Source organism: Microchirus variegatus (assembly GCF_963457635.1).
Source record: "Microchirus variegatus genome assembly, chromosome: 4".
Classification (NCBI taxonomy): Eukaryota; Metazoa; Chordata; class Actinopteri; order Pleuronectiformes; family Soleidae; genus Microchirus; species Microchirus variegatus.
The window spans coordinates 2,201,415-2,226,540 of NC_139805.1; the positions used below are offsets into that span (position 1 = coordinate 2,201,415).

Genomic DNA, 25,126 nt, shown 5'->3' on the forward strand with positions numbered 1-25,126 from the left:
TATATATCTATATATATATAGATATATATCTATATATATATATCTATATATATATATATATATCTCTATATATAGAGATATATATCTATATATCTCTATATCTATATAGATATCTATATATATATAGATATCTATATATTTATATATATACAGTGGCAAGAAAAAGTATGTGAACCCTTTGGAATTTCATGCTTTTCTGAATAAATTTGTCATAAAATGTGATCTGATCTTCATCTACGTAAAGGATATTGACATAAACATCATGTGTCTAATATAATAACACACAAAAAATTCTGATCTTTCATGTCTTTGTTGAGAACAACCAACAAAAACCTCATAGTGTTTGTGGAAAAAGTATGTGAACCCTTGGAATTAATAACAGGTTGACCCCCCCCCCCCCCCCCCCCCTTTGGCAGCAATACCTTCAACCAGGCTCTTCCTGTAGCTGTGGATCAGACCCGCACATCGTTGAGGGGGAATTTTAGCCCATTCTTCCTGGCAGAACTGCTTTAGCACTGTCATATTCTTTGGACGTCTCATGTGTATGGCCCTCTTCAAGTCAATCCATAGCATCTCTATTGGGTTGAGGTCTGGGCTCTGACTCCAAAAGGCGAATTTTGGTTTTTCTGAAGCCATTCTGTTGTGGACTTGCTCCGTCGTTTTGGGTCGTTGTCCTGTTGCATCACACACACCTTCTACACAGTTTCAGCTGACGTACAGATATTCTCACATTATCCTGAAGAATTGTCTGATATACTCAATGATTACAAATTAGCCCTGATGCAGCAAAGCAGGCCCAAATCATGATGTTTCCTTTCACCATACATTACGGTTGGGATGATGTTTTCATGATGATATGCCATGCCCTTTCTACGCCAGATGTAGTGCTGTGTGTTTTTCCCAAACAGTTCAATCTTAGTTTGATCAGTCCCACAAAACATGTTGCCAGTACCGCTGTGGAGTGTCAATGTGCTCTTTTGCAAACTTCAGGCGTGCAGCAATGTTCTTTTTTAGTAAGCAGTGGCTTCCTTCGTGGTGTCCTGCCGTGGACACCCTGCTTGTTTCGATGTTTTACGTATTGTAGACTCATGAACAGAGATATTAGCCAGTTCCAATGAAGACTTCAAATCTTTGGCTGTCATTCGGGGGTTGTTTCATTACCTCATTGATCAGTCTTCGCTGTGCTCTTGGTGTCATTTTGACTGGGCGCCCACTTCTTGGTAGAGTAGCAACAGTCCCAAAGTGTCTCCATTTGTAGATCGTTTGCCTAACTGTAGATTGGTGAATTTTCTAAAGTCTTTGAAATAACTTTGAAACCCTTGCCAGCTTTATGTAAATCAACAATTGTTGATCGTAGATCCTCTTTTTGGTGAGCCATGGCTCACATAAGCGCACTCTTCTTGTAAGGAGCAAACTCCAAAAGTTTGAGGGGTTTTTATTAGTCAAAGTAGCTGTTGGCCACACCTCCAACCTTATTATCTTAACGAGGCTCCAGGTGTGTTAAAACCTGACTCCAACTAGCTTTTTTGAGGTCATTAACTCAAGGGTTCACATACTTTTTCCACAAGCACTGTGAGGTTTTTTTGGTTGTTCTCAACAAAGACATGAAAGATCAGAATTTTTGGTAACGCTTTCTTTTACAGTCCCCTAATAACCTGGTATTTAGCTGGTAAATTCATGGTAACACTAAAGTGTTGCTAGGTAATTACCAAGGGTAATAAGATAAGTAAATACAGTGAAACCGTTGCCAAAATACTGGGTAATGCACGGTAATGTACTCGGTAAGTAAAGTAAAACTGTACTGTAAAAGAAAGCCAAGCTTGTTTCCATGTAATTACACACATTTTTAGGGTTAGGTTTGTTAGATTACCCCTTGGGTAAATAGCTAGTAATTAGGGGACTGTAGGTACCTGCTTATTACCAGTTTATAACCCAATAATACACTTACATTTACCATAGTTTTGCCATAGTTTAGCTGTACATACCTTCTTATTAACAGCAGTAATAACACGCTATAATTAACTATATAGTTACCAGGTAAATGCCCAGTATTTTGGCAACAGTTTCACTGTATTTACTTTCTTATTACCATTGGTAATTACCTAGTAACACTTTGGTGTTACCATGAATTTACCAGGTAAATACCTGGTAATTAGGGGACTGTAAAAGAAAGCGTTACCGAATTTTTTTGTGTGATTATATTAGACACATTATGTTTGTCAATACCCTTGACTTAGATGAAGATCAAATCACATTTTATGACAAATTTGAAATTCCAAAAGGTTCACATACTTTTTCTTGCCACTGTATATATGTGTGTGTGTGTGTGTGTGTCAGTAAAATGTATAGGAAAAAGGGAGGGAAGAAACACATTGTGGTCAAATGCTTTAGAATAATTTATTAGGATTTTAGAATTGAAACTGTCAGAAAAAAAAAAAAAACAGGAGAAAGGAAAAGCATTTGCTGTAAAGCTTGGCAGAGGAACAGCCCCAATCTTCAACTTTAACTGAGCTCACGTCGAGCGACGAGCTTCATTCAAAGCGTTGGCCCTTTTACTTACATCAACACAAGGTAAAAGACATCATTAAAATCAATATACAAGGGGAACAAGATCTTAAAACAGAAAAATATAGTTTCTTTTTTTTTTTCTGAAAATAAGTCTTAATGCCGCAGAATTATCCACACGTCGTCTGCTATTACCAATAATAGTACTATTCTCATTTGTAAGGTAAAAAATAACTTATTGCTTTATTGTAAGTTAAAAAGTTACAGTGTTGGTGTCCAGCAGTAGTTTTATGTCGTGTCCCAGGTGGTCTGACAGAGGAACCACTGGCTGCGTCAGGAAGATTTCAGTCCCAGCAAAGAACCTGCTTGTTTTTTGCAAATGTTTCATTCATCCCAGCGTTTGTTTTTTTTATTGTTTGGTTGTTGTTGTTTTTTTTTGGGGGGGGGGGGGGGGTGGGGGGTCTTCCTGCCAGCCAGTGTCGTCTGTACTGAAGTCCTGTGTCAGAGCCGACTGGGAGCGAGACCCTGTTCGATTTGTGGTTTCCCTGCCCAGACCCCCTCCTCTATTCACCGCCACACGGAGCAGCAACTGTATATTAACAAAAACGTCAGTTCCAGAGGACCACAAGTGTATCAAAACTAAAACTAAAACATTGGGAAAAGAGGCAGGGGGGAGAGGAGCAGATGAGCCAAAATGGAACAGGGTGATTTTTTTTTTTTTTTTCAGTACCAAAAAACAAAGGCAATCGAAAATGCTCAAATCGTTTGCCAAAAGTAGTTCCATATTACACCTTTGATGTTTGCGCGCAACACTCACTTACTCTCTCACACACACACACACACACACACACACACACTCGGACGCAACCCACATGCACCTTCAATAGTGATACGAGGACAGAACACGACTGTGATGTTTTCTACAATTGCTTCTCTGAGAATGTCCTTCATTTGTTTTCATAAAAAAAAAATAAAAATGAAACACAAAAAACAAAACATTAAGAAGTGAATCGCACAAAAAAATATATCATATTTTCAAAAAAGAGGAAGTCAAGTCAACCCTTGACCACAACCATCCCCCCCCCCCTCCCTCCCCCAGTAAACCCCTGATTTCTCCTGTTTAAGGTTATGGTTCCTCCATAGTCCTCCATCATCATCATCATCATCATCATCATCTATAATCAAGGTGTAGTTTTCATGAAGATACAACAAGAAATCTGGGTGTTTAAACTAAAAGAAGAAGTTAAAGCAAACAAAGTGATGACATCATAACAACAAGCATTTTTTTTTTTTCTTATTTAACTGAGCAAACATGGCAGGAAAAGCTCCTGGAAGCTGTCAACAGTTTGAGTTACTCAGGCGACGCTGGAGCGAAACTGGCCAACGACGTACACATATACCATTATGCATACTGAAAAGTAGTGAGATGACCACACAAAGTAGTAGATGACATCCTGCACTTAATAAACCCTTTCCAAACCAACCAATGGCATGCCAGCCGGTTCAGTAACCCCCTAAACCCCGCCCCCAACATCTATGTACAATATCTTACAGGAAGACATAAAAACATTGCTTTAAAACCAATTACAGAGTAAAATACCTTACAGATTATCATTATTTTGTCATTATTAATAACAATATTACAAAGGTTTTTGTTTTTAAAGACTAGCAAAATATACATTTTAGTTGTTTTTTTTTGTTTCCACGTTTGTGTGAACCTTGCGTTAAAAACAAAAAAAAAAAAACTACTGTTGAATTTGTTCTTCGTTGTTAAAAATGTTTTTTTTCCAGACACGCTTGTTTTTGTCCTCCTCCTTTGAGCCACTTCAGTAACAGCTTACAATGATTTCGTGATGAAATGACATCGACAATAACATTGAAATAAAATAACAATAATAATAATAATAACAACAATAATAATAATAATAATAATAATAATGAAGATAAAAACTCAATAGTCCTCTGTGTCTTTGTCAAAGAAATGTTTCCTTAGAGATTTTTCTTTCCTTTTCTCAGCTTCAAAAGAAATGGGCGGGTGGAGTCTAGTTATTCGACTATGTGAGGACAAAGGAGGAGAGAAAGAAAGAGAGAGAGAGAGAGAGGGAGAGAGAGAGAGAGAGAGAGAGAGGGAGAGATGGAGGCGTTATGTTGAAGTGAGATTAGTACAGCAAAACAAGAGTTCAGGATTTAAAAAGATATTCAGTCGGTGGGTGGAGCCACGGGGGGGGCCCAGTGAGAGCTTGTGGCCGGCCAATCGGGTTGTGCCATCAGTGGGCAGCCAGTATTGTGATTGACTCATCAGCAGAAGAGAAGCCCTCCCGTCTTCAGTGACCCGAGTCTTCTCAGTGGTAGCCATTAGTGAACGCAGTAGCAATCAGAGGGCCCTGAGGGTACACACACAAAGGCTGAGTGCATTAGGAATACATGGCTGCATCCGTGGTGCACGTGTGTGTGTGTGTGCGTGCGTGCGCCTGAGAGAGACTCACCCCTAGACCGTGGCCGAACCCTGTGCTGGGGGCGGGGCTGGCGGCGCTGATGTAGCTGCCGATACCTGAGTCCTGATTGGCTGCAGCGTACAGATCAGCCATTGGTCCGGGGCTGCTGGTGCCCAGGAAACCAGCTGTGCGTGAAGGGGTGGAGCCTAGGAGACAGAGGAGGAGATAAGGAGTCGAGCTTCAAGGCTTTGTACACACACACACACACACACACACGCGCACACACACAGTGTCTAAAAATATTCTTTATTGGTCCAAGCAGGCTTCACTACATGAAGCAAACATACACATATGCACAAATAGACATGTAGTGTGTCTCAGTATATCACAGACACACACACACACACACACACACACACACACACACACACACACACACACACACACACACACACACACACACACACACGTACGTACCTCTAACTACGGCTGCAGCTGCAGCTGCCGCCATTGGTCCGTACGCAGTCAGGGGAATGGCTGAGGGATTATAACACACAAACCAAATCATTACACACTCCAGATGACACACATATGAAATTGTTAAATAACAATCTACAGCTCCGTGTCAACATCTGCTCACACATCTGCTGTCGCTGGAGGAGTAACCCCCCCCCCCCTTCCCAAAAAAAAACAACTGCACCAATGACATGGCAATAAAATCCATACTCTTTAAGGAAGACACGAAATAATCTTGGTGAGGGAAAAAAATAAGGACGGCATCACCAACTAAAGATGCCACTTAGAGCCACTGGGTGGCAGTGTCAACACAGAGCTGAAGAAGCTGTTCAGTAGTCAACATCCTGCAGCTACATGTAAAAAACACATAAAACAAGTCTGGACTTGGACTACAGAGGAGTCATGTCACTAAAAAACTGATTTATTCTATTTATTTAAACATAAATTGACCACAGATGAAAAACATTCCCCTGAAATTAGTCAAGTTGTAACTTTAAGGAACCATTTGACCGTTTGGGAAAAGCACATTTTTCAGAAACAGCCTTCAGGTCTTTAATAACCTTTTGAAAAAGTCAAAGTCAATCTGAACCTCATGTTTAAAGCGGAACTAGACCGGAAGTTCCTATTAACGCTGTTTTTTTAGTGTGTATCTGCGTCATTACCTTGTTTAAGAAGCCCTGACGGTTCGAAACAAACAGTTCAGCCACTGCTGAGAACGCTGTGTTTATTGTAATCTCGGAGCTCAGCGAGATCTCCCTTCTGGTTACGTAAACAGCGGTTCTCCTGAACAGCAGATCCTCCTGCTCCTGGCACTAGTCCGGGCACATCCGGTTGCGTACATTGAACCGCAGAAGAAGAAGAATAACGTCCGTTGTGGAGGTGTTTCACTTGCAACAGTGTCTTCTGACTCTGGGTCAAAGTCATAAAAGAGACTGTGGCGGGGAGTCGTGAGGAAGCTATTTTTAAACATTGTTACAACAATGTTTTGATAATGAGTACAGGGTTTCCCCCAGTGTATTATAACACAGGCTTAGTGTAGCCTGTTTATTTATTTTAAATATATTTTTTTTATACTCCACGGATTTTTCTATACCGGGGAACAAGGGCGCATGCTCCCCCATGTTATCGGCGCAGCGCACGCTTGTCCAGGTGCCTGATTGAAACTCAATAAGTCAATCAACTATCAAAACCGTCATTATTACGGTTACATCGTTCTTGTCAATAAAGATGTTATATTTAGGGATGCACCGATAATTCGGCGGTCGAAAACAGAGCTAGAACACTGTGGAACAGCACCTATTAAACGCTGGAAAGTCTCTGCACAAAAGCGAAACTTGGCAGATTATGAACTCCCCGTGATATTCACTTCACACCAGAGAACATTCTCTCTCTTTTTGAGCAGTTAACTAAAGACATCAGCTCATCCGATGCATCCGTTCTTCTCTTAATTACAGCGCTAAAGCGTCTTCTACATAAATAATGAGACCACGGAGTGAAAACAATGAAAAGTGCGCTCTGATCTTCAGAGTCTGTCACCACCTTTTACTCAGATCTACTCCGATCACCTGCACTTCATCGCGACTGTATCCAGAAGCTTGGAGACCGCTTGGAGACGCAGAAGCGACGAACAGCGCAGGGGCGGTGCGCGGAAATAAAAGGGCCGTTTCTCTGCACCAGATGAGGCAGATGAGGGGGCACTACCACTTTTTAATTTATGTTGATTTATTTTACTTTTTAAATGTGACCATTGCATGGCTTGTTTTAAGATTCACTGACCAATTACTTAATTTGTATTTAAGTGAAAAAATTTAGAGTGTCTGTTTGTAAGACTCTATTGTTGGCGTTTAAGTATTGTTAATAAATGTCTTACAATGATGTCTACACATAGTAGTCATGATTTAAAATTTCCTGTGAACTTTTAATTATTTTTTACAAAAACGCCGTGGGCTGCCCGAGAGGTCCTACCACCGGGTTTAGAAGCTTTTCTGGGGGAAACCCTGGAGTAGCAGTGCATCCACCGTTCCAGAGGGGGGAGCTGCCAATCACAAGACAGTTGGGAATTCTATACGCTGGCTGGCCAATCACAACACAGTCTGAAGTCTGAAACACCGCAGCTGAGGAGAGCGTCAGTAAGAAGAGATTTCTATCGGCTCATTTACAACAACTAGGAGGTTTTTGACCATAAAAACAAGTTGATGTATGTAAGTAGACCTCCATAACTAACATATATGTGCAACAGGACCACTCTATGTGACCTTTAACAGGAACAAACAGGATAATGAAAAACCTTTTCAAACCTGGAAATATATTCTCAAATGTCTTGTCTGAAGACATTTAATAAAGAAAAAACATCAAGCTGATGAACCTGTGTAGCCAAAATAATGCTCGTCCAGTCTAGCTTTAGCTCTACAGTGCATATATGATGATTCTTAGTCATCAAGGTTTAATTTATTCAACAGCAGTTAATGTTAAATGCACTGCACATAATTTGACTTTCTGCTTCCTCGTCTCTTAAAGAGGAGGTCACACACTACACAATATTGTATTTGACTAAAATATCTCATCATTAAAGACACATCAGGCTTAATTTAGTTTGGTTTTGTGTCTACAAGTCGACTGGAATATTTACTGTGAATATTCTTATTATTTCTCTTTTTTCTCCTCCCTTCTGACAGCTGCTGTCACCTTGTCCTGATCTAAATCTTCTTCTTTCAGCTTCTCTCTTTTAAGGGTCACCATAGCAGATCATCTGCCTGCATCTTATCCGATCACTTGTGTCCTCTTCTGTTGCACCAGCTGTCCTCATTGTCCTCCTTCACAACATCCATGAAACCCCTCTATAGTCTTCCTCTTTACCTCCTGCCCGGCAGCTCCATCTTCAACATCCTTTGTCCAATATAATCACTATCCCTTCTCTGCATGTGACCAAACCACCTCAACACTGACTCTCACCATTCAACCTGAACTGTCCCTGGAATATTCTCATTCTAATCCTGGAAACCCATGATTATCTCATTGCCAGTGGTTGTTCTGCCCCCTGGTGTTTTTTTCCACATCCCTCTGTCAACACTGCACGACGATGACCATTAAAAATTGATTAATGACATGTGTGCTTATGGCAGAAAAATGAATGCGTGTTACAGCGTTGCTCAGGAAATGACGCAGGGATTTGCATCGCTGCCTGAAATGAGGCAGACGAAGAAAAAATATTTGCATCTTCACTTGCGTTCACCACTGACAAACTGTGTGCATTGGAGAGAGCCTTTTACAGAGTAAGGCTGAATCCCAATTCCACCCCTTAGCCCTCCCCCTTCCCCCTACCCCTTTGTCAGAGTTCCCCTTGGCCCTCAAAACAGAGCTGAGGGAGCGAGGGGTACGAACGTTCCCTTAAGAAATTAGACACACCTCCATTACGTCATCACGTCGTCCGGACTTGACGCTCGCGGACTGCTACATCAACAAGCCGATGCGATGCTTGTTGATGTAACAATCCAAAAATGCGGTCCTCACAAGTTATGTCTGTTGCCTGGGCTTTTACGACTGTCAGCTGCTAACCAACAACATCGGCGGCGACGCTGACGTGAGGAGTGTTCACACACACAGTTACAGCGACTGCAGACCCGCTGCATTACCATAGCCACACACACACATTCTTGTACTTGCTGCATACTGAGGACCAGGTAAACGTGCTGACAAAGTGAGGACCAGCATTTCCACTTTATAAATCAACACAATTACAAATATCTACTTCATGAATGACATCTACAAAGAACTACTGGTTGCAGTACCATAAAATGTCTGCAGGTGGAGCCCCAGAGCAAAAAGAGCTGTAAAACTTTTTTTTTTGTGTGTTATTTCTGGTCCAAAATTTGTCGTCATACTATACTATGTCGACCAAAATTTAAAAAAATCTTTGACAAAAAAACGTTGGTCCAAAATTTGACAAAAAAAATTTGGTCCAAAATTTGACAAAAAATATTTGGTCCAAAATTTGACAAAAACGTCATACTATACAATCGTCCAAAATTGAAAAAAAAATGTGAAGAAAAAAATGTGGCCCAAAATTTGATAAAAAACGTCATACTATACACGATCGTCCAAAATTTTAAAAAAACAATTGACAATTTTTTTTTTACAAAACCTTCAAACCATACAATCGTCCAAAAATTGAAAAAAAAAATGTGGTAAAAAATTTTGACAAAAACGTCATACTATACGATCGTCCAAAATGTGAAAAAATCTTTGACAAAAAAATTTTGGTCCGAAATTTGACAAAAAAAATTTGGTCCAAAATTTGACAAAAAAAATTTGGTCCAAAATTTGACAAAAAAAATTTGGTCCAAAATTTGACAAAAAATGTTTGGTCCAAAATTTGACAAAAAATGTTTGGTCCAAAATTTGACAAAAACGTCATACTATACGATCGTCCAAAATTGAAAAAAAAATTTGAAAAAAAAAATGTGGTCCAAAATTTGATAAAAAACGTTATACTATACACGATCGTCCAAAATTTGAAAAAAAAATTGACAAATTTTTTTTGACAAAAAACGTCAAACTATACAATGTCCAAAAATTGGAGAAAAAAAATGTGGTCAAAGATTTTGACAAAAACGTCATACTATACGATTGTCCAAAATTTGAAAAAATATTTGACAAAAAAATTTTGGTCCAAAATTTGACAAAACAAATTTGGTCCAAAGTTTGACAAAACAAATTTGGTCCAAAATTTGTCAAAAAAAATTTGGTCCAAAATTTGACAAAAAAAAGTGGTCCAAAATTTGACAAAAAAAAATTTTGTCCAAAATTTGACAAAAAATTGGCCCAAAATTTGAAAAAAAAAAGAAAAAATCAAAAAAATTTGACAACAACCTCATACTATATGATCGTCCAATATTTGATTTTTTTTTTTTTTTTAATTGAGTATAGCATGTTATAGCAACCTAAGGAAGTGATTTCAATGAAAACAAAGTGAGGACCGGTCAAAATGACCTCACTTTGTTGGTTACAAACCCTCACTGGTCCTCAGTATGCCGCAAGTACAAGAACACACACACACACACACACACAGTGCAGAGGGAGAAAGCTGCTCGCAGACAGAGCGGAGTAGACCGGGGACAGAATCTCCATTTCTGTCCTGAAGACGTAACTGTGCACTCCGGCACAATTTGTTAATGTTAAAAAAAATAGCGATAGCAGCTAGCTAACCACTTACGAAAGGAACGCCGGGATAGCATCGGCTACGACTAGCTAGTAATTTCAAAACAAACTTGACTAGTGATTCAGAAACACCGTTGACAATTGAAGAAGACCACAATACAATCATTACACATGACTGTCGTGATTAAAATACGGAAAATACATTTGGGCGAGTCTTTAACGGCCAGCTTTCAAACTTCGCTGACAGGTGACGCGGCGGAAGCTGCGAAATTCCTCAAAGCCCTTTGTTTCAAGTGTGGTCCTGAGGAAGCTTCGTTTCGAGGGGTACGTAACCCTACGGCTCGGCCCTACCCCTTAACCCTTATGAGAAATGAGTCGGCCCTACCCCTCACATGAATGCGCAAAAACAAGGGGTAGGGGGAAGGGGGAGGGCTAAGGGGTGGAATTGGGATTCAGCCTAAATGCTGAAAAAATGTTCCCGCTGGTCAAAAGCATGTTCAAACCTGTGTTTAAATTGACGTTTTCCACAGTAGGACTGTACGAACATAATGTAGTGTGAATTTGACTTTAGTGCAGGAGTAAGGAGCCACTAACCTGCCAGCTCAGGGGGGTGGGTTGATGCCAGGAGGGGGGTCCTCTCTAAATGGAATTCTGGAGACAAAGGTCAGAGAGTGAGAGAGAGGTTGGTCAATACAGTCACTGTCCACCAGCAGTCAGAGACATGTAGCCACGGAATTAGATTTTTAATGTGGAAACACAGGCACAAAAAGTAAAAAAAACCAGGGGACAGGAAGGTGGGAGGGAGCAAAATGAAAGGGTCTTACATCAGTGGATAAATAAACACAGAAGAATAAAAGCGGGAAGTGGTCAAAGGACAAACATTTCAGAGGACGAGGAGAGTTTGAAAAACGTGACACAAGCAGCCAGAGTCTGTGCTGATGTGACAGCGGCGATAAATGTGATGTGCGTGTGCACGAGTCCATCCACAGGAGAGCTTGTAGTTGTACTGTAAACATTTAATTTCCTCACAGCTGAATCAACTACATGACACAACAGAGTGCATCCTTCAGCCTGACTTCTTCTCTGTCAGCAGACGATGCACAGACTGCATAAAGAATGAAGTGTGAGATAATCACAGACCTACCTGGGAATTGATAAGTGTATCCAGGCGCAATCCCAGAGTAACTGCGGCTGGTGTAGGTAGTAGTCTGAAAACCTGGGTAGCCTTTAAAAAAAGACATAAAAACATTAATTAATCACACAAAGGGAAGTTTTGAGGAGACTGATCTGCTGGAAAACATAAAAATGAGTGAAGAGATGCAACCTTCAATATAATATGTAATTATAGTTTGTTTCTCAGTGCTAACTGGGAGCTTTTATACTTACAGTATATACTCTGATTGGTGATTAAAGAAAAGCACTTTTTAATATTTAAATATACTAAAATATGTAATTTTAATATTTAAATTATAACAATATATACAACGACTTAAAGAAAAGGATATTGTATCTAATCCCTTTTCGTGTTGCTGTTTCTGCATGGAGAACTATTGTGAAATAGTGAATTTGCATATTGTCAGATATTTTTGTATATTTTCTTGGTAGTGTCTCGTTGAGGGCATGGCACTTAAATAAACAAATCAGTCGTCTCTCCACCCAAAAATTCATTTGGAGCCGCAAAAAAACCCACAAGATGAAGATAATAACACATATAAAGGTTTTTATACAGACAAACCTTAGATACAATAGTAATAGTCTCTTTCATTTATGAAATTAAAGGAACTACAACATGTTCAGTTTATACCCAACCTCTAGACCCCGTAGACCTGGTTCTTCCATTGTTTCATTGTTTGTGGCAAATTAAAGAAATTAAAATGAACCCACTTTGAAATAAATGAAGCAAATATTTGGATTGTATGTTGTTCTGCTCAAGAAAAACGTTATGTGGATCCAAAGATGGACAGGACACATCCAAACATGTACTGAATATTGCCATTTTACGTCGACATTGGATGTTGCACAAGATATTAAAACACTTTTATTTGTCGCCTTGATCTCTAAAGCTACAAGGAGCCACTGCAGAGTGGCTGAAGAGCCACATGTGGCTCTAGAGCCGCAGGTTGCAGACCCCTGCTCTAGACCATGAATGTAAATGTTAACTGAGGTCAATTGGGGGTCATTTGTTTGACAAGGAGATTCAAATAATCAACCATTATATTCGAGACCTGTTAAATGCAAGTTTATGGTGGTCTGTAAACAATGTGCATGTCCTGATTACAAGATCACGAGTTGAGAAAGTAAGTCAAAGCATCAAGCTAAACGAGACTCTCTGGATTCACTTCGTAACAAAACTCTTAGGTTCCTAAAATGACTAGAGCTAGTACTTCTCCTCCAGCACCTGTAATAAAATTCTCACGTGTTTATTGTCATTTTTTTCCAGCTAGAATATGCATGACAGATAGGGCTGGGCAATATATCTGTATCACATCTATATCGCGACATGAGACAAGATATGGATTTTAGATCTCGTCATATCGTGATAAATATCTGTTTTTACAGGCTGTTGCAGGAGTGTTCACCCTAACCCTAATACACATAATATTATCAATGAATCACCCGGCGTTAACGAGGAAACTACGGGCGACAACAGTGCAGTGCAGTGCAGTGTTCCAAAATGCCCAGCAGAGGGAGCCAAACGGTAACAAACGATGTGAGTGGAGCACAGTTTTTTTTTTTCTTCTTAATTCCTCTTTTCCAAGTGATTTTGCTCCATTGAGCAGAGCTGAATCGTCCTTCAGACTGTGACCTCTAAATTTCACACACACTGCGGTTGTGTTCGTCAGCTCAGAAAATAATTCAAACCAAATCAAGGCTTTTTCAAAATGAGGTCAACTGGATTCTGTATAAGAAATAACACATGGAGTGAGATGTAGAGGATATTTTTAACGAGGTGACTGTGTTTAGGTTTCTCATTGCACAAAGACATGGAGCACTGAAGTGATTTGAACGATGTTATTATACTGTCTCCGTTTCAAATGGCCAGAAGATTTAATTATTTGAATTATTTCAAATAATTATATTGTTAAGTTTATATAGTTTAACTCAGATCTTACCCAGCATTCCAATGCCCAGCATGAAGGCATCCATCCCATAAGGCATCACTCTGGATCGCCCTCTGGCCGAGCCCGTCGGCGTCATCACCTCTTTGGGCTGCGCTTTCTTACATTCCACCTGAAACAAATGTTATATAAATGTTATATAAAGTAATAACATACAATTATTTATATCTACATTAAATAACAAAAATATAGCACGACATGAACCTGAAGTGTAGAAGAGATTTAATCACTTTCTAACTGAAAGCTGATGAAAACATGTTTACCATTTTGCTGTTGATCTCGTGGAAGTGGATCTCGCACACTTTCTCCACCACGTCCTCGTTTTCAAAAGTAACAAAGCCGAAACCTGGAGGACACACACACACAAATATAAACTCTTATTACAACACTCGATTAAAACAAGGGTGAAATAAGTGCATGTGAAAAATGCCCTGATCCATGATGCTTCAGCCTTCATTTAGTCTAAACACAAGCAGCCGATCACCTCAGGCTCCATCCACATTCAACTATTTTTCAATTTCACGTTCATCATCTTCTCTGTCTTATAACATAAATCCGTGTTCTTCCTTTTCCCTATAGTGCTTTCTGAAACTTAGCAAACAATATCCGCTTCCTGTTGACCTGCACGGTCACTTGATATACATGTTTTTGTGTCAGTGTGGACGCAGATTGCTTCTGTTACTGAGTTACTGAAACTTGCATCAGAAAACTTTTCAAATGGAAGAGAAGAAATGTGGATGTGGACTCGGGCCTTAATTATCCACACGGAATTAGACATTTTCCATTAAGATCTTTTAATTAATTTGACATTAATAAAACATTTTCCAGAAATGTTTTATCCACACAAAGCTCCCAAAACAACTGGAAACACTGCAGAATATACAGTACGCCAGACCTGTGAGTGTCGCTGCAACACAAATACTAATATAGGGTGAATTCCAATTCCTTGCTTAATCCTCAATCTTAACCCTCAATCTCAAAAATGTGCGCTCCCTCTAGTGCAAGTGCTTCTCTGAAAAATTAAGTTGAGGGCTAAGTTTAAGGTCTGTATCGCCCTCAATATTGAGATTTTCCGACACCACCCTTGGGAGCAAGGGCTACCCAGAATGCATTGCGTGTTTTCACATAAGAAAGATGGCGTCGAAAGCAGTGAAGCGAGTGCGATACAAATGAAGTATTTTCTTTGTTAATAGAGATATAAAAATGATGAAAACCATTGTATTATCTTAGTTTAGGCCCATATTATGGATTACTGACGTCATTGTTGTGTAACATTTATTTTTATTTTACGATCTTTTGTCAATAGTCGGCCGGTGTGGTTTACTTTTCAATAAGTCGTGGTATGTGGTTACTGTCAGCTGAATATTTGTATGAGTATCATCTTATAACTAACTGACAACCTAATAACTTGACTGAAATAAAATAATAAATAAATAATCCTGACGTAAACACGTTCTTCTTCTGCTTCTTCTTTTTTGGAGTTGACAGACTGGACGCAGCTTTCGCGTTATTCTGCCCCCTACAGTCTGAAGACGTATCTGCATTTAAGGGGTGTCCCATTTCTAAGTGACAAAATAACCCTCAACACTTGGTTTTGAGGACCAGTTAAGATTAAGGGTTGAGCTTGAAGCCCAATTTATACTCCTGCGTAAAGTGCTCTGCGTAGCTACGCAGAGTCCTCTACGTCGACGCAGAACCTGTCGAAGAGCCTCTGCGTCGTCTCCGGGTGCACGGAATATTTTTTAAGTGTCCGTCACTCCGTCAAGGGACTACGGAGACGGCAAGAGCTGCGATTGGTCCTCAGGACAGGCCGAGCTAAGCTGCTCTGTGCCGGCTCACAGTGCGCTCCGGGCGTCCTGACAGAGGCGGAGCTGATCACCGCCGATAACGCCGCTGCCGAACTATAAATACGTCATATCTTAACACACACAGCACATGTTTAGACTCTAAATGGCCAATTTCTCGCCTCAAATTATCTTAAAACTGCGTTCCGTGACACAGAAAAGTGAGAAACGGCCACTTTTTCAACAACAACAGTCTTTCTCTCTCTTTCTTTCTCGGACGCCATTGCTCACTGTAGCCAGAAGCACAACAACCTTGCGCAGCGACCCCTACTGATCGGGCGGGAAATTGCAGCGAGTGTCCGTCACCACGACGCAGAAGTATAAATGCTCGAGGCGTCTCCGTGGTGACGCAGACGGATAACGCATACGCAGTCGGAGAAGTATAATGTGGCCTTGAGGGTTAAGATAGGAATTGGAATTGGCCCTAAGACTCCCCATACGTACCTCTGTGTCTGTTGGTTGTTTTGTCGAACATGAGCATGGCATCGTCAACCTGCAAGAACAAAGCAAAAAAAAAAAAAAAAGACATGAGCAATAGTCGCAGCATTAACACACACACACACACACACACACACACACACACACACACACACACACACTAACCATTACACAGCATGGGGTGCCATTGTCCCCTTTTTAGCATTAGAGTAAGAGGGGAAAGCAGATGGGGGACAGAGAGGGAGGGGTGACAGGTGACAAAAGAGAAAGAGAAAGGAAAATGAGAAAATACAGGGGAGCTACAAAGATAAAATATACTATCTATCATCATGAAAAAGAAGTGAATGTTCACGAGGAGCTGGACGGACATTCTTTGCTACTTCTTTTTTCCCACTCTCTTTTCGTTCACCCCCTCTCTGCTCTTTTTTTTTTACCCCCTCTGCAGAGTTTACTATTCCCATGGAGACCATGTAAAGAATTTCAATTAGAACGTGCCCCCCTTCCAATCCAAACTTAGTTTCGCTGAATAGAATGGAGTGAAAAGAGGGAAAAGAAGTGAACGCATGTGACGGACAGAAAAAGAGAAAACGAGGAGGACATGTTGATGAATAATGCAGTGATTAAAAAAATAGGTAAAGTTTTATATGAAAATATAGCGGAGAAAATCCCTCTGTGAACATTTTGGATAAGAGAGGAGATAACAAAGTGAACCAGGGTCTTTGTCAACACACTCTCCTTTTATTCTCCCTCCACTTTCCTTTCTGCACTCACTCCACTTGCTGTCCTATTCATATTCCTCCTCCTCCTCATCCTCCTCCTCCTCATCCTCCCCCTCTTCACCCCGTTTCCTCCCTCCCTCGCATGTCCTTCACTGGCAGGAAAGTTAGCAGCTTCTGCTCTGCAGCCCTGATGGCATGAGGTGGTGAGACAGTGAAGCCAAGGCACTGGGAGGCCTGTCAAAAACAACTTTTTTAGTTTCTCTTTTCTGTTTCAGGCCTCATTCATTAAAAAATCTTCCTTCCTATGTCAAACGGGGACACGTGAAGTTTATGACCACATTGCTATTTTGATTAGGGCAGCAAGTACTGAAATTCAAACCAGCGTAACCCGAGTAGCCGAGGCCTCTGGATGAACCAAGTGGATATTGGTCTTAATGTCGCCCGTGAGAATTTCAACTACCGTTTTGAATAGAGATGAGTCAATACAACACTCAGGATCAGTCCAACACTGGTCAAAATCACTGGATTAGACACAATCCAAAGATCCTATATATATATTGCATGCTTCACTATGCACAGACGGTAAAAATGTAAATGAAAATTGGTCACAGCATTTAAGCTTTCATGTTGTGGGCTGGTTATTTATTTTTTATGCAAGAAGAATATTTGTTGTGCAGGAGAATTATGTCACAAACGTGTTGCTTCATATTATAAAAGGTCTAAAAGTTTTACAGCCGGACTAAAAAAACTAACAATTGATACCAAATACAGTACATATGTTAACTGATGTAAGGGTAGATCAAGTAAGAAAGAAAGGGTCATTTTCGAAAAAATACTCATTATATCAAAAGTTATTATTTTTGCAATATCAATACATGCAATAATTTAAAATGCAAAATAGCTCATCGTGCTAGTTTGTTCAACCCTAGATTATAGCTGCTTGATATCGCACAAACACAAGTGTCTTAATTATCACAGTATTCAACATAATCCCATGTTTTCATTACATCATGCAGCACTAACACACCTTCGTCTCTCTATAGTTGCGAGGACACAACTTCGAGGCTTTATGCCTTTCCCAACCACTCACCCTAACTTTAAACAGCTCAAGACTGTTGCCTAACCACAACCCTTACATTTTCACTTCATCCTAACCCTAACCATTAACCATCAATAACCAGCACCAGTCACTTTACATTGTTACCCTTAATCACATTTAAATGTATAGTCCTTACTTCCTGCCTTGCTGCATTACCACAATTTATTTTGTTAGCAGCCTGTCTTTGTTAATCAGAACACAACAATATTTTAACTATAACCTTTGCTCTTTTTTTGTGTCAATTTTTACTGAATGTACTTGAGTATTTTGTCTTAATCCATCAGCCTGACAGGGGACTATGTTGTAAATGAGTTCATGGCTGTAATCTGGCATATTAACGTGTTGATGTGCAACGTCCCGACTGAATTAAATAATAAATACAGATCGTTCTAAAATGTTGCCACAATGTTAACATGTCCTCACAAGGACATTATTCAACCAAACATTGTCCTCACATCCTACTACAGACACACACACACACACAAGTCTGATTGTGTGTGTGTACACACCTGTGCAAGTAAAAAGTTCATTTATTTTTCTTTGCCAAATGATGAACATGGAGAGAAGATCAAAGTTGCTCCAGCTCAGCATCACTGACCTTTTTAACTCCTCAACAATGTACAGCTTAGACACACACAAACACACACACAAACACACACACACACACACACACACACACACACACACACACACACACACACACACACACACACACACACACAGCTCCCCCTCCTCTCTCTGTCCTTCATTCAGTTTTAAACCCCCTCCCTCTCCTCTCTCTCCTCCCTCTCCTCTATCTCCTCTATCTCCCCTCTCTCCTCCCTCCCCTCTCTCTCCTCCCTCTCCTCTATCTCCTCTATCTCCCCTCTCTCCTCCCTCTCCTCCCTCTCCTCTCTCTCCTCTCTCTCCTCCCTCCCCTCCCTCTACTCCCTCTCTCCTCCCTCTCTCTCCTCTCTCCTCCCTCTCTCTCCCCCCTCTCTCCTCCCTCTCTCTCCCCCTCTCTCCTCCCTCTCCTCTCTCTCCTTTATCTCCTCTCTCTCTTCTGTCCTCTATCTCCTCCCTCTCCTCTATGTTCTCTCTCTCCTCCCTCTCTTCTCTCCTCTATCTCCTCTCTCTCCTCCCTCTCTCCTCCCTCTCTCCTCTATCTCCTCCCTCTCCTCTATCTCCTCCCTCTCTCTTCCCTCTCCTCCCTCTCCTCCCTCTCTCCTCTATCTCCTCCCTCTCCTCTATCTCCTCCCTCTCCTCTCTCTCCTCCCTCTCTCCTCTATCTCCTCCCTCTCTCCTCTATCTCCTCCCTCTCCTCCCTCTCTCCCCTCTCCTCTATCTCCTCCCTCTCCTCTCCTCCCTCTCTCCCCTCTCCTCTATCTCCTCCCTCTCTCCTCTATCTCCTCCCTCTCCTCTCTCTCATCCCTCTCCTCCCTCTCCTCTCTCTCCCTCCCCCCTTCTCCTCCCTCTCTCCTCCCTCTCGTCTCTCCTCTCTCTCCCCCCTTCTCCTCCCTCTCCTCCCTCTCTCCTCCCTCTCCCCCCTCTCTCCTCCCTCTCCTCTCTCTCCTCCCTCTCTCCTCCCCCTCCTCTCTCTCCTCTGCCTTCCGACCGTCCGACTTCCGCTCGTCCAAACTCAATGACACAGCAGAGAGTCGGGGAACAGGACAGTAAGTAGACAGCTGTGAGCCAACGTGTTATCATGAGACTAGAGTTACACGCACAGCTAGCTTGCTTGTTAGCACTAGCGGCATCTATTCTGGGAGTTTGGCTAGCACAAAGTAGTCACTGGAGTTTTAAATGGCGCTGCTGTGCCTACATATATATATATATATATATATATATATATATATATATATGTATATGTGTGTGTGTGTATTATAAAATAATTAACCATCATGCTAATATGGCTAACCTAATTGTCTTCCATGAGAATACAAGCGTGTCCCGACTTGCAAACGTGTTGGAGCTTATGCTGTGGTCGCACACCAGTCCCTTGCCCTTGCCAGAGCCAATAAGAGGACAATCTCCAGTGTCCACTGCCCAGGGTGCTGTAAGACAATCTGATTGGATAGCTGCGGGGGTCTGAGATTGGCTTAGCAGCGGCTCAGTCCCTAACCGCTCAGCATGCAGGCAGAGAGTGAGGAAAAGTTAAGGTCATATCCCGAACGCTGCAGCATTTAAAAATATCCGGGTTTTAGCTAACAACCATACAACCACGTGTTTATCACTTTATCCCAACATTATGAAAAGTGGCGTTCACATGTTTTCCCCCTGCTGTCTCCTTACATCTCCCTCTCCCTCTCTCTCTTCCTCACTCTGTCTCTCTTTCTCTCTAAACAGGCCAGCAGACAAAGTGTTCAGTCAAGCCTCCAAATCGCCAGCTCACATGGGTGAGTGGAGTCCTTACTTTTCCCGTCTGCCCCGTCCACATGCTGCACGTTTCATTTTATCCACTTCTTCCTTCACGTTAGTGCTGCAACAATTTCCACTTAAAGTTAATTCCAGTTTAGGACAGACGGAGGATAAATAACAAAAACAAGGATGTGTTTTGGATTTAACATCACTGTCCGTGTGACTGAAATGCCTGAAATGCTAAAACTTTAATTACAAAAATCATGATTTCCAGTTAAAAACGCATTTCTTGGATAGACAGAGCGTATACATTCAATAACGTGAGGGAGAGGGGCAGTGTTGTCTTAGCTCTTCACCAGGTTGAGGGGGATCACCGATCACAAGACCTTCACTTCAGGATTCAGACTCAGTTCTCATACAAACATGGCTCCTGTGATCCTATTCGTCCAGAGACGAACAAAATCAGCTCAGATTTGTTCATTTCGGGAAAATGCACTGTCCAGTGAGACACCGTTTCTGTCTAATTAAGTTTACGCAACCGTGTCTTCAGAAGTACACTTCAAAACAAAATAAACTTCAGCACGTATCAAAGAGTTGCTAGAAAAATGCATAGTGCATTCTGTGTTTTCCTTTTGCGAGGCGGTGCCAGAATATGAAAATAAACAGGGCATTGAGTCCTACTCCGTCCAAACTTGCCCCTTGTAACTGGGCTCGGATAATAAACAAGAAATACCTCCTGCTGAGCAGGAATGCACAGTGGGATCAGCACTGGCCATAATAGAGCTTTGGTCTCACGTGCGCAAACAGTCTAAATATCCTCCTCATCCTGTGGGGAGAACGTTGTCTTCGCGGGGCTGTGTGTACTCAAAGCTGCAGTCGCTTTTACTGAACGTGCTCGAGAAAGATGGCACAAGTCACATCATCCGCCTTGAAATAAACCATGATCCATGGCCGCAAATCACAAAATGCGCTACCTACATCTGTCATGTGATAAAAAAACATTATGTAGATTTCCCCTCAATGACCTCTGCAGTTGGGCGCAGGGAAAAACACTTATGGCGCATTTCCACCGGCCCGACTCTCAACGGCACTGCGCTTAAACAATTTCCCCACAGGGATTAATAAAGTATTCTGATTCTGATTCTGATTCTGATTCTACACGACGCGGTTTAGCGAGTGTTTCCACTAGGATGGAACCTGGAACCAGGCACTATTTTTAGTACCTGCCCTGGCGAGGTTCCCAGTCAGCGGCGCAGGTACTATGCACTGATTGGCCAGAAGTGTCGTCAGGAATCAAATCCAAATTTTTTCAAAATATAGTAGCGCGCAAATACTTCGACATGGCGACTCTGCATAAGAACACTCCATGGTCCAACGACGAGGTCCAGACTGTCCTGTGTTTAGTCGGAGACGACGAAATACAGAGAGCTGGACGGAGCCGCCCGTAACGAGCAGGTCTTACCGGGGAGTCGATGTCCGCTCACGGCGTACACAGCAACTCCAATAACTCAGCACACGCCAACGGTAAGTGGTTTTTTTCAGCCTGAGAGCAACGTTTAACTACTGCTGAGAATAAACTCACTTAAAGGGGAAGTAAGTAGTTTATAGTGCCATCTAGAGGAGAGGCTGAAATTTACAACAAAGACCTGCTGCTCTGCTCACCCCCTCCCTTCCCTGAGCGCTACGGTATCCTCAGCTGGTCAAATGTCGTCCTCGTCGTCTTTCTCCGTGTCAGCAGATGAGGTTCGTGAGGCGAGGGAGAGGGCGGAGCTACCGCGGCCGTAGCAGACGAAGCGGAGAGAGAGGAGGCGGGACTTCAGCTACAAGTAAAGAGACGCTTGATTTGTTCTCTCGCGTTTGTCCTTACAGGCTCCGGTAGAAACATGGCGTCTCGCTGCTAACAGTGGCTATGCAACCGCGGCCCGCGACCATGTTATTTTAAATGACTTTTTGAAACACTACGAAAATGAAACAAAGAATATTATACAGCGACTAGACAATGCAGGAGCACATAATATGTATACAAAAGTGGATTTTGGGTTATATAAACCCATAAATACTACACAGTGTCCCTTTAAACAAGACATTATAAAAGTAACATCATGTGTGTCGGTAATCTCTGTCCGTCTGTTTACACGAGACAACGTAGTTGGCTAGCTAGTTAGCAATGTCGCTATTAGGTGCTCAACCTACAACAAAACATAAACGTAAACCTGTAAAAGAAACCACATTTGCACAAGTCATGAATTAGACTTACTACCGTGTAACGTGTTGTTTTTACGTGTTAAAACAGACTAGACCAGAATATACAGTATGGGTTCGATATTTACATTATAGACAGAGAATGAGCATCGGATATTATATGTCTATATTGCACTTTTGTAAAAAGACAGTATATTGCACATGGGATGAGGAGCGTGGAGCGTTATATACAATCACTACCAGTTATGGACCCAAGCACTACCAATATATCAGCATATCGCATATGGGCAAAATGTTGCTTCCATAATTTTGAGTCTGCGTATTGGCCTGTTTGTGCCACTCGCCTCGAAAAACACCTCTACAACAGCAAAACAGGTGAGCAACTGCGTTTATGTAAGCTAACTCTCACTCTTATTTTATCATATTGTTGCCTCATCACGTGATATTTCTCTGCAGCTGTGACTCAACCAAAGAGATTCAATCGTTTCAAAGAAACGGCGGTGAGACAATTATCCATGTGCATGTGAGTACGTATAGAAACAAAGTGTAACACCGGGTAAAATGTTCACAGTTTTTTCATACAGTATTTAACGTATTTGAACTCGAACCTGAAATATGGCAACACCCCAAACACGAGGCAGGGCCCAGCTGAGAGACAAACAGAGCCAGACACGAGGCAGCAGGAGCTCCGAGCAGCTAATTTCTTCCAAACCATTAGGCCCACATCCTGAAGCAATGCTCGTTTTTCAAACACTCCTGCTCGCCAACAGCAGCGAAAAAACCGCACACTTAACGTTTGCGACAAGTGAACCACTGGCTGTGAGCCGGACTGTCTGTCTGTATCTGGACAAATGTGTGCGGGCCACTGTCGCACTGTTTCACGCACACAGGCCCCTTCTTTCCATTCATGCAAATACACACTTCTCACGCATTTTTTAAAAGGAAAAAGGGGGGGAAAAAAAACACCACTGGGTTACAGCGGGACAATGGGCAAAAGCAGGTCACCACGGCAACGAGCTGAGAGGGAAAGGCGTCGGGTTTGTGTCTGTATGGGGTGGTGGGGGGGTGTGGGGTTGCTGTAGGAGGTAGTGATTTTGGATAAAGTTGTGGGGGCAAGCTGTTACAGGAGCAGCTGTTGCATTTGATCAGTTGATTGTGAAGAGTCTGAAACTTATTCCACCCCCCCTTAAGTATAGTTGGCTAAAAAGTAACCCGTTTCATACATGACGGTGACTTCCATACACTCGCACCCTCATCAGATTGGTGTGTTTCCCCTTCACGGCCACTTTTCTTCCTCACTATCTCAACATTCCTCCTTTTCTCTGCCCTTCAACCCCTTTTCAGAGTTCCCCTCCCTCTGTCTCCATGGGGGGTTGCTTCTTCTCTTTCAGTCCCCCGCCACCTTCCTCTTCTCTTCCCCTCCTCTCGCTGCTATTTCCCTCTGCCCGGGTCCACTCATCTGTCTCCACAGCATGGGTTTGCCTTTTCACCAAATTTCATTCAAAAGGAGCTCGAGCAGGACAATTGTGGAAGCTAAAAAACACTAAGATCTGACTGAAAACACAGCAAAAAAAAAAAAGACACAAAGAGACAAACTAACAAACTCGTGCTGTAGATGGCAGAGCAGGCTATTGATGAACATACTTTGTTTTTCTCTATTCAGTCGTCTTTCACTTTCAACATCTGGACTTTTTCTCACCACATTCCGACTCCTTTTGTTATGCACCGAGTGAAAACAACACCGAATTAAAAGGGTGTAGAACAATCGAGTCTCTGCGGTTTCGTTAATGAAAGATGTCAGAGGCAGAGAGCCGAGCGATGAGGACTATTTATCAAAGGTCCATTAGAGCAGTGATTTCCCAAACAAGAGTTGCTTGCTCTCCAGCGGTAGCATCTGTGGTTGCCACCAGTGGGTGGCTGGAAAGACCATGTTGTAGCACAACTAATTTGATGAAACTTGATTAAAATGAGTCCACACACACACAGAGTCAGCGATAACACCGACATCAATACCACGGAGGGAACGTGTTTAGTGCAGGAGTAGTGAGCCAATCGTACACGACTCAAGCGTCTAATAAACATGCGAACATCACTGAAATGAACAACTTATATTAACGTATAATAGACCTATAACTAGTCCTTAAAAATCACAATAATAATAGTAATAATTAATGGCTTCATGAGCTGATTTTTCACAGAACAGATAACACAGAAAATCACAGTTACACTGTAACTACACTGACTGAAAATCTAGTGAGCGGGGAACAAGGGAGTCAAAGTACAAATCAGGTGCATCATATGTCAAAGAGCCACAGAGTGTGAAATGCTTAACTGTCTCCTGTCCTCTTATCCTCAAAACAAGCTCAATAAGAATGGAACAGAGAGGACAGTGGAAGACACATCTCTGTTATTTATCTAACGATGCACATCCTTTCTTATATGTATTATTGTGTTTGGACATGTTGTCTTATGAACAACACTGAGCATTATTATTATTATTAGTCAGTAGACTATGGGTGAATTCCAATTCCTTGCTTAATCCTCAATCTTAACCCTCAATCTCAAAAATGCGCGCTCGCTCTAGTGCAAGTTCTGTCCCCATTCTCAGAAAAATTAAGTTGAGGGGCAAGTTTAAGGGCTGTATCGCCCTCAATATTGAGATTTTCAGAGACCACCCTTGGGAGCAAGGGCTACCCAGAATGCATTGCGTGTTTTCACACGAGAAAGATGGCGTCGAAAGCAGCGAAGCGAGTGC

At 41.8% G+C, this 25,126-nt stretch overlaps 1 protein-coding gene across 1 annotated transcript in view; it reads right to left on the reverse strand.

The window, feature by feature from the left end:
* Positions 1–3,654: 3,654 nt before the first annotated feature.
* The window catches only part of LOC310925629 (RNA-binding protein Musashi homolog 1-like), a 37,801-nt gene continuing 16,329 nt past the window's right edge, over positions 3,655–25,126 (reverse strand). Inside the window, exons 7-14 of the mRNA XM_083887616.1 lie at positions 16,021–16,069; positions 13,996–14,078; positions 13,727–13,844; positions 11,758–11,838; positions 11,208–11,264; positions 5,418–5,477; positions 4,992–5,146; positions 3,655–4,889 (exon numbers count right to left, since the gene is read on the reverse strand). Coding sequence (XP_083743742.1) covers positions 4,848–4,889; positions 4,992–5,146; positions 5,418–5,477; positions 11,208–11,264; positions 11,758–11,838; positions 13,727–13,844; positions 13,996–14,078; positions 16,021–16,069 — 645 coding nt within the window. The 3' untranslated portion in view covers positions 3,655–4,847. The remainder of the gene's footprint in view (positions 4,890–4,991; positions 5,147–5,417; positions 5,478–11,207; positions 11,265–11,757; positions 11,839–13,726; positions 13,845–13,995; positions 14,079–16,020; positions 16,070–25,126) is intronic.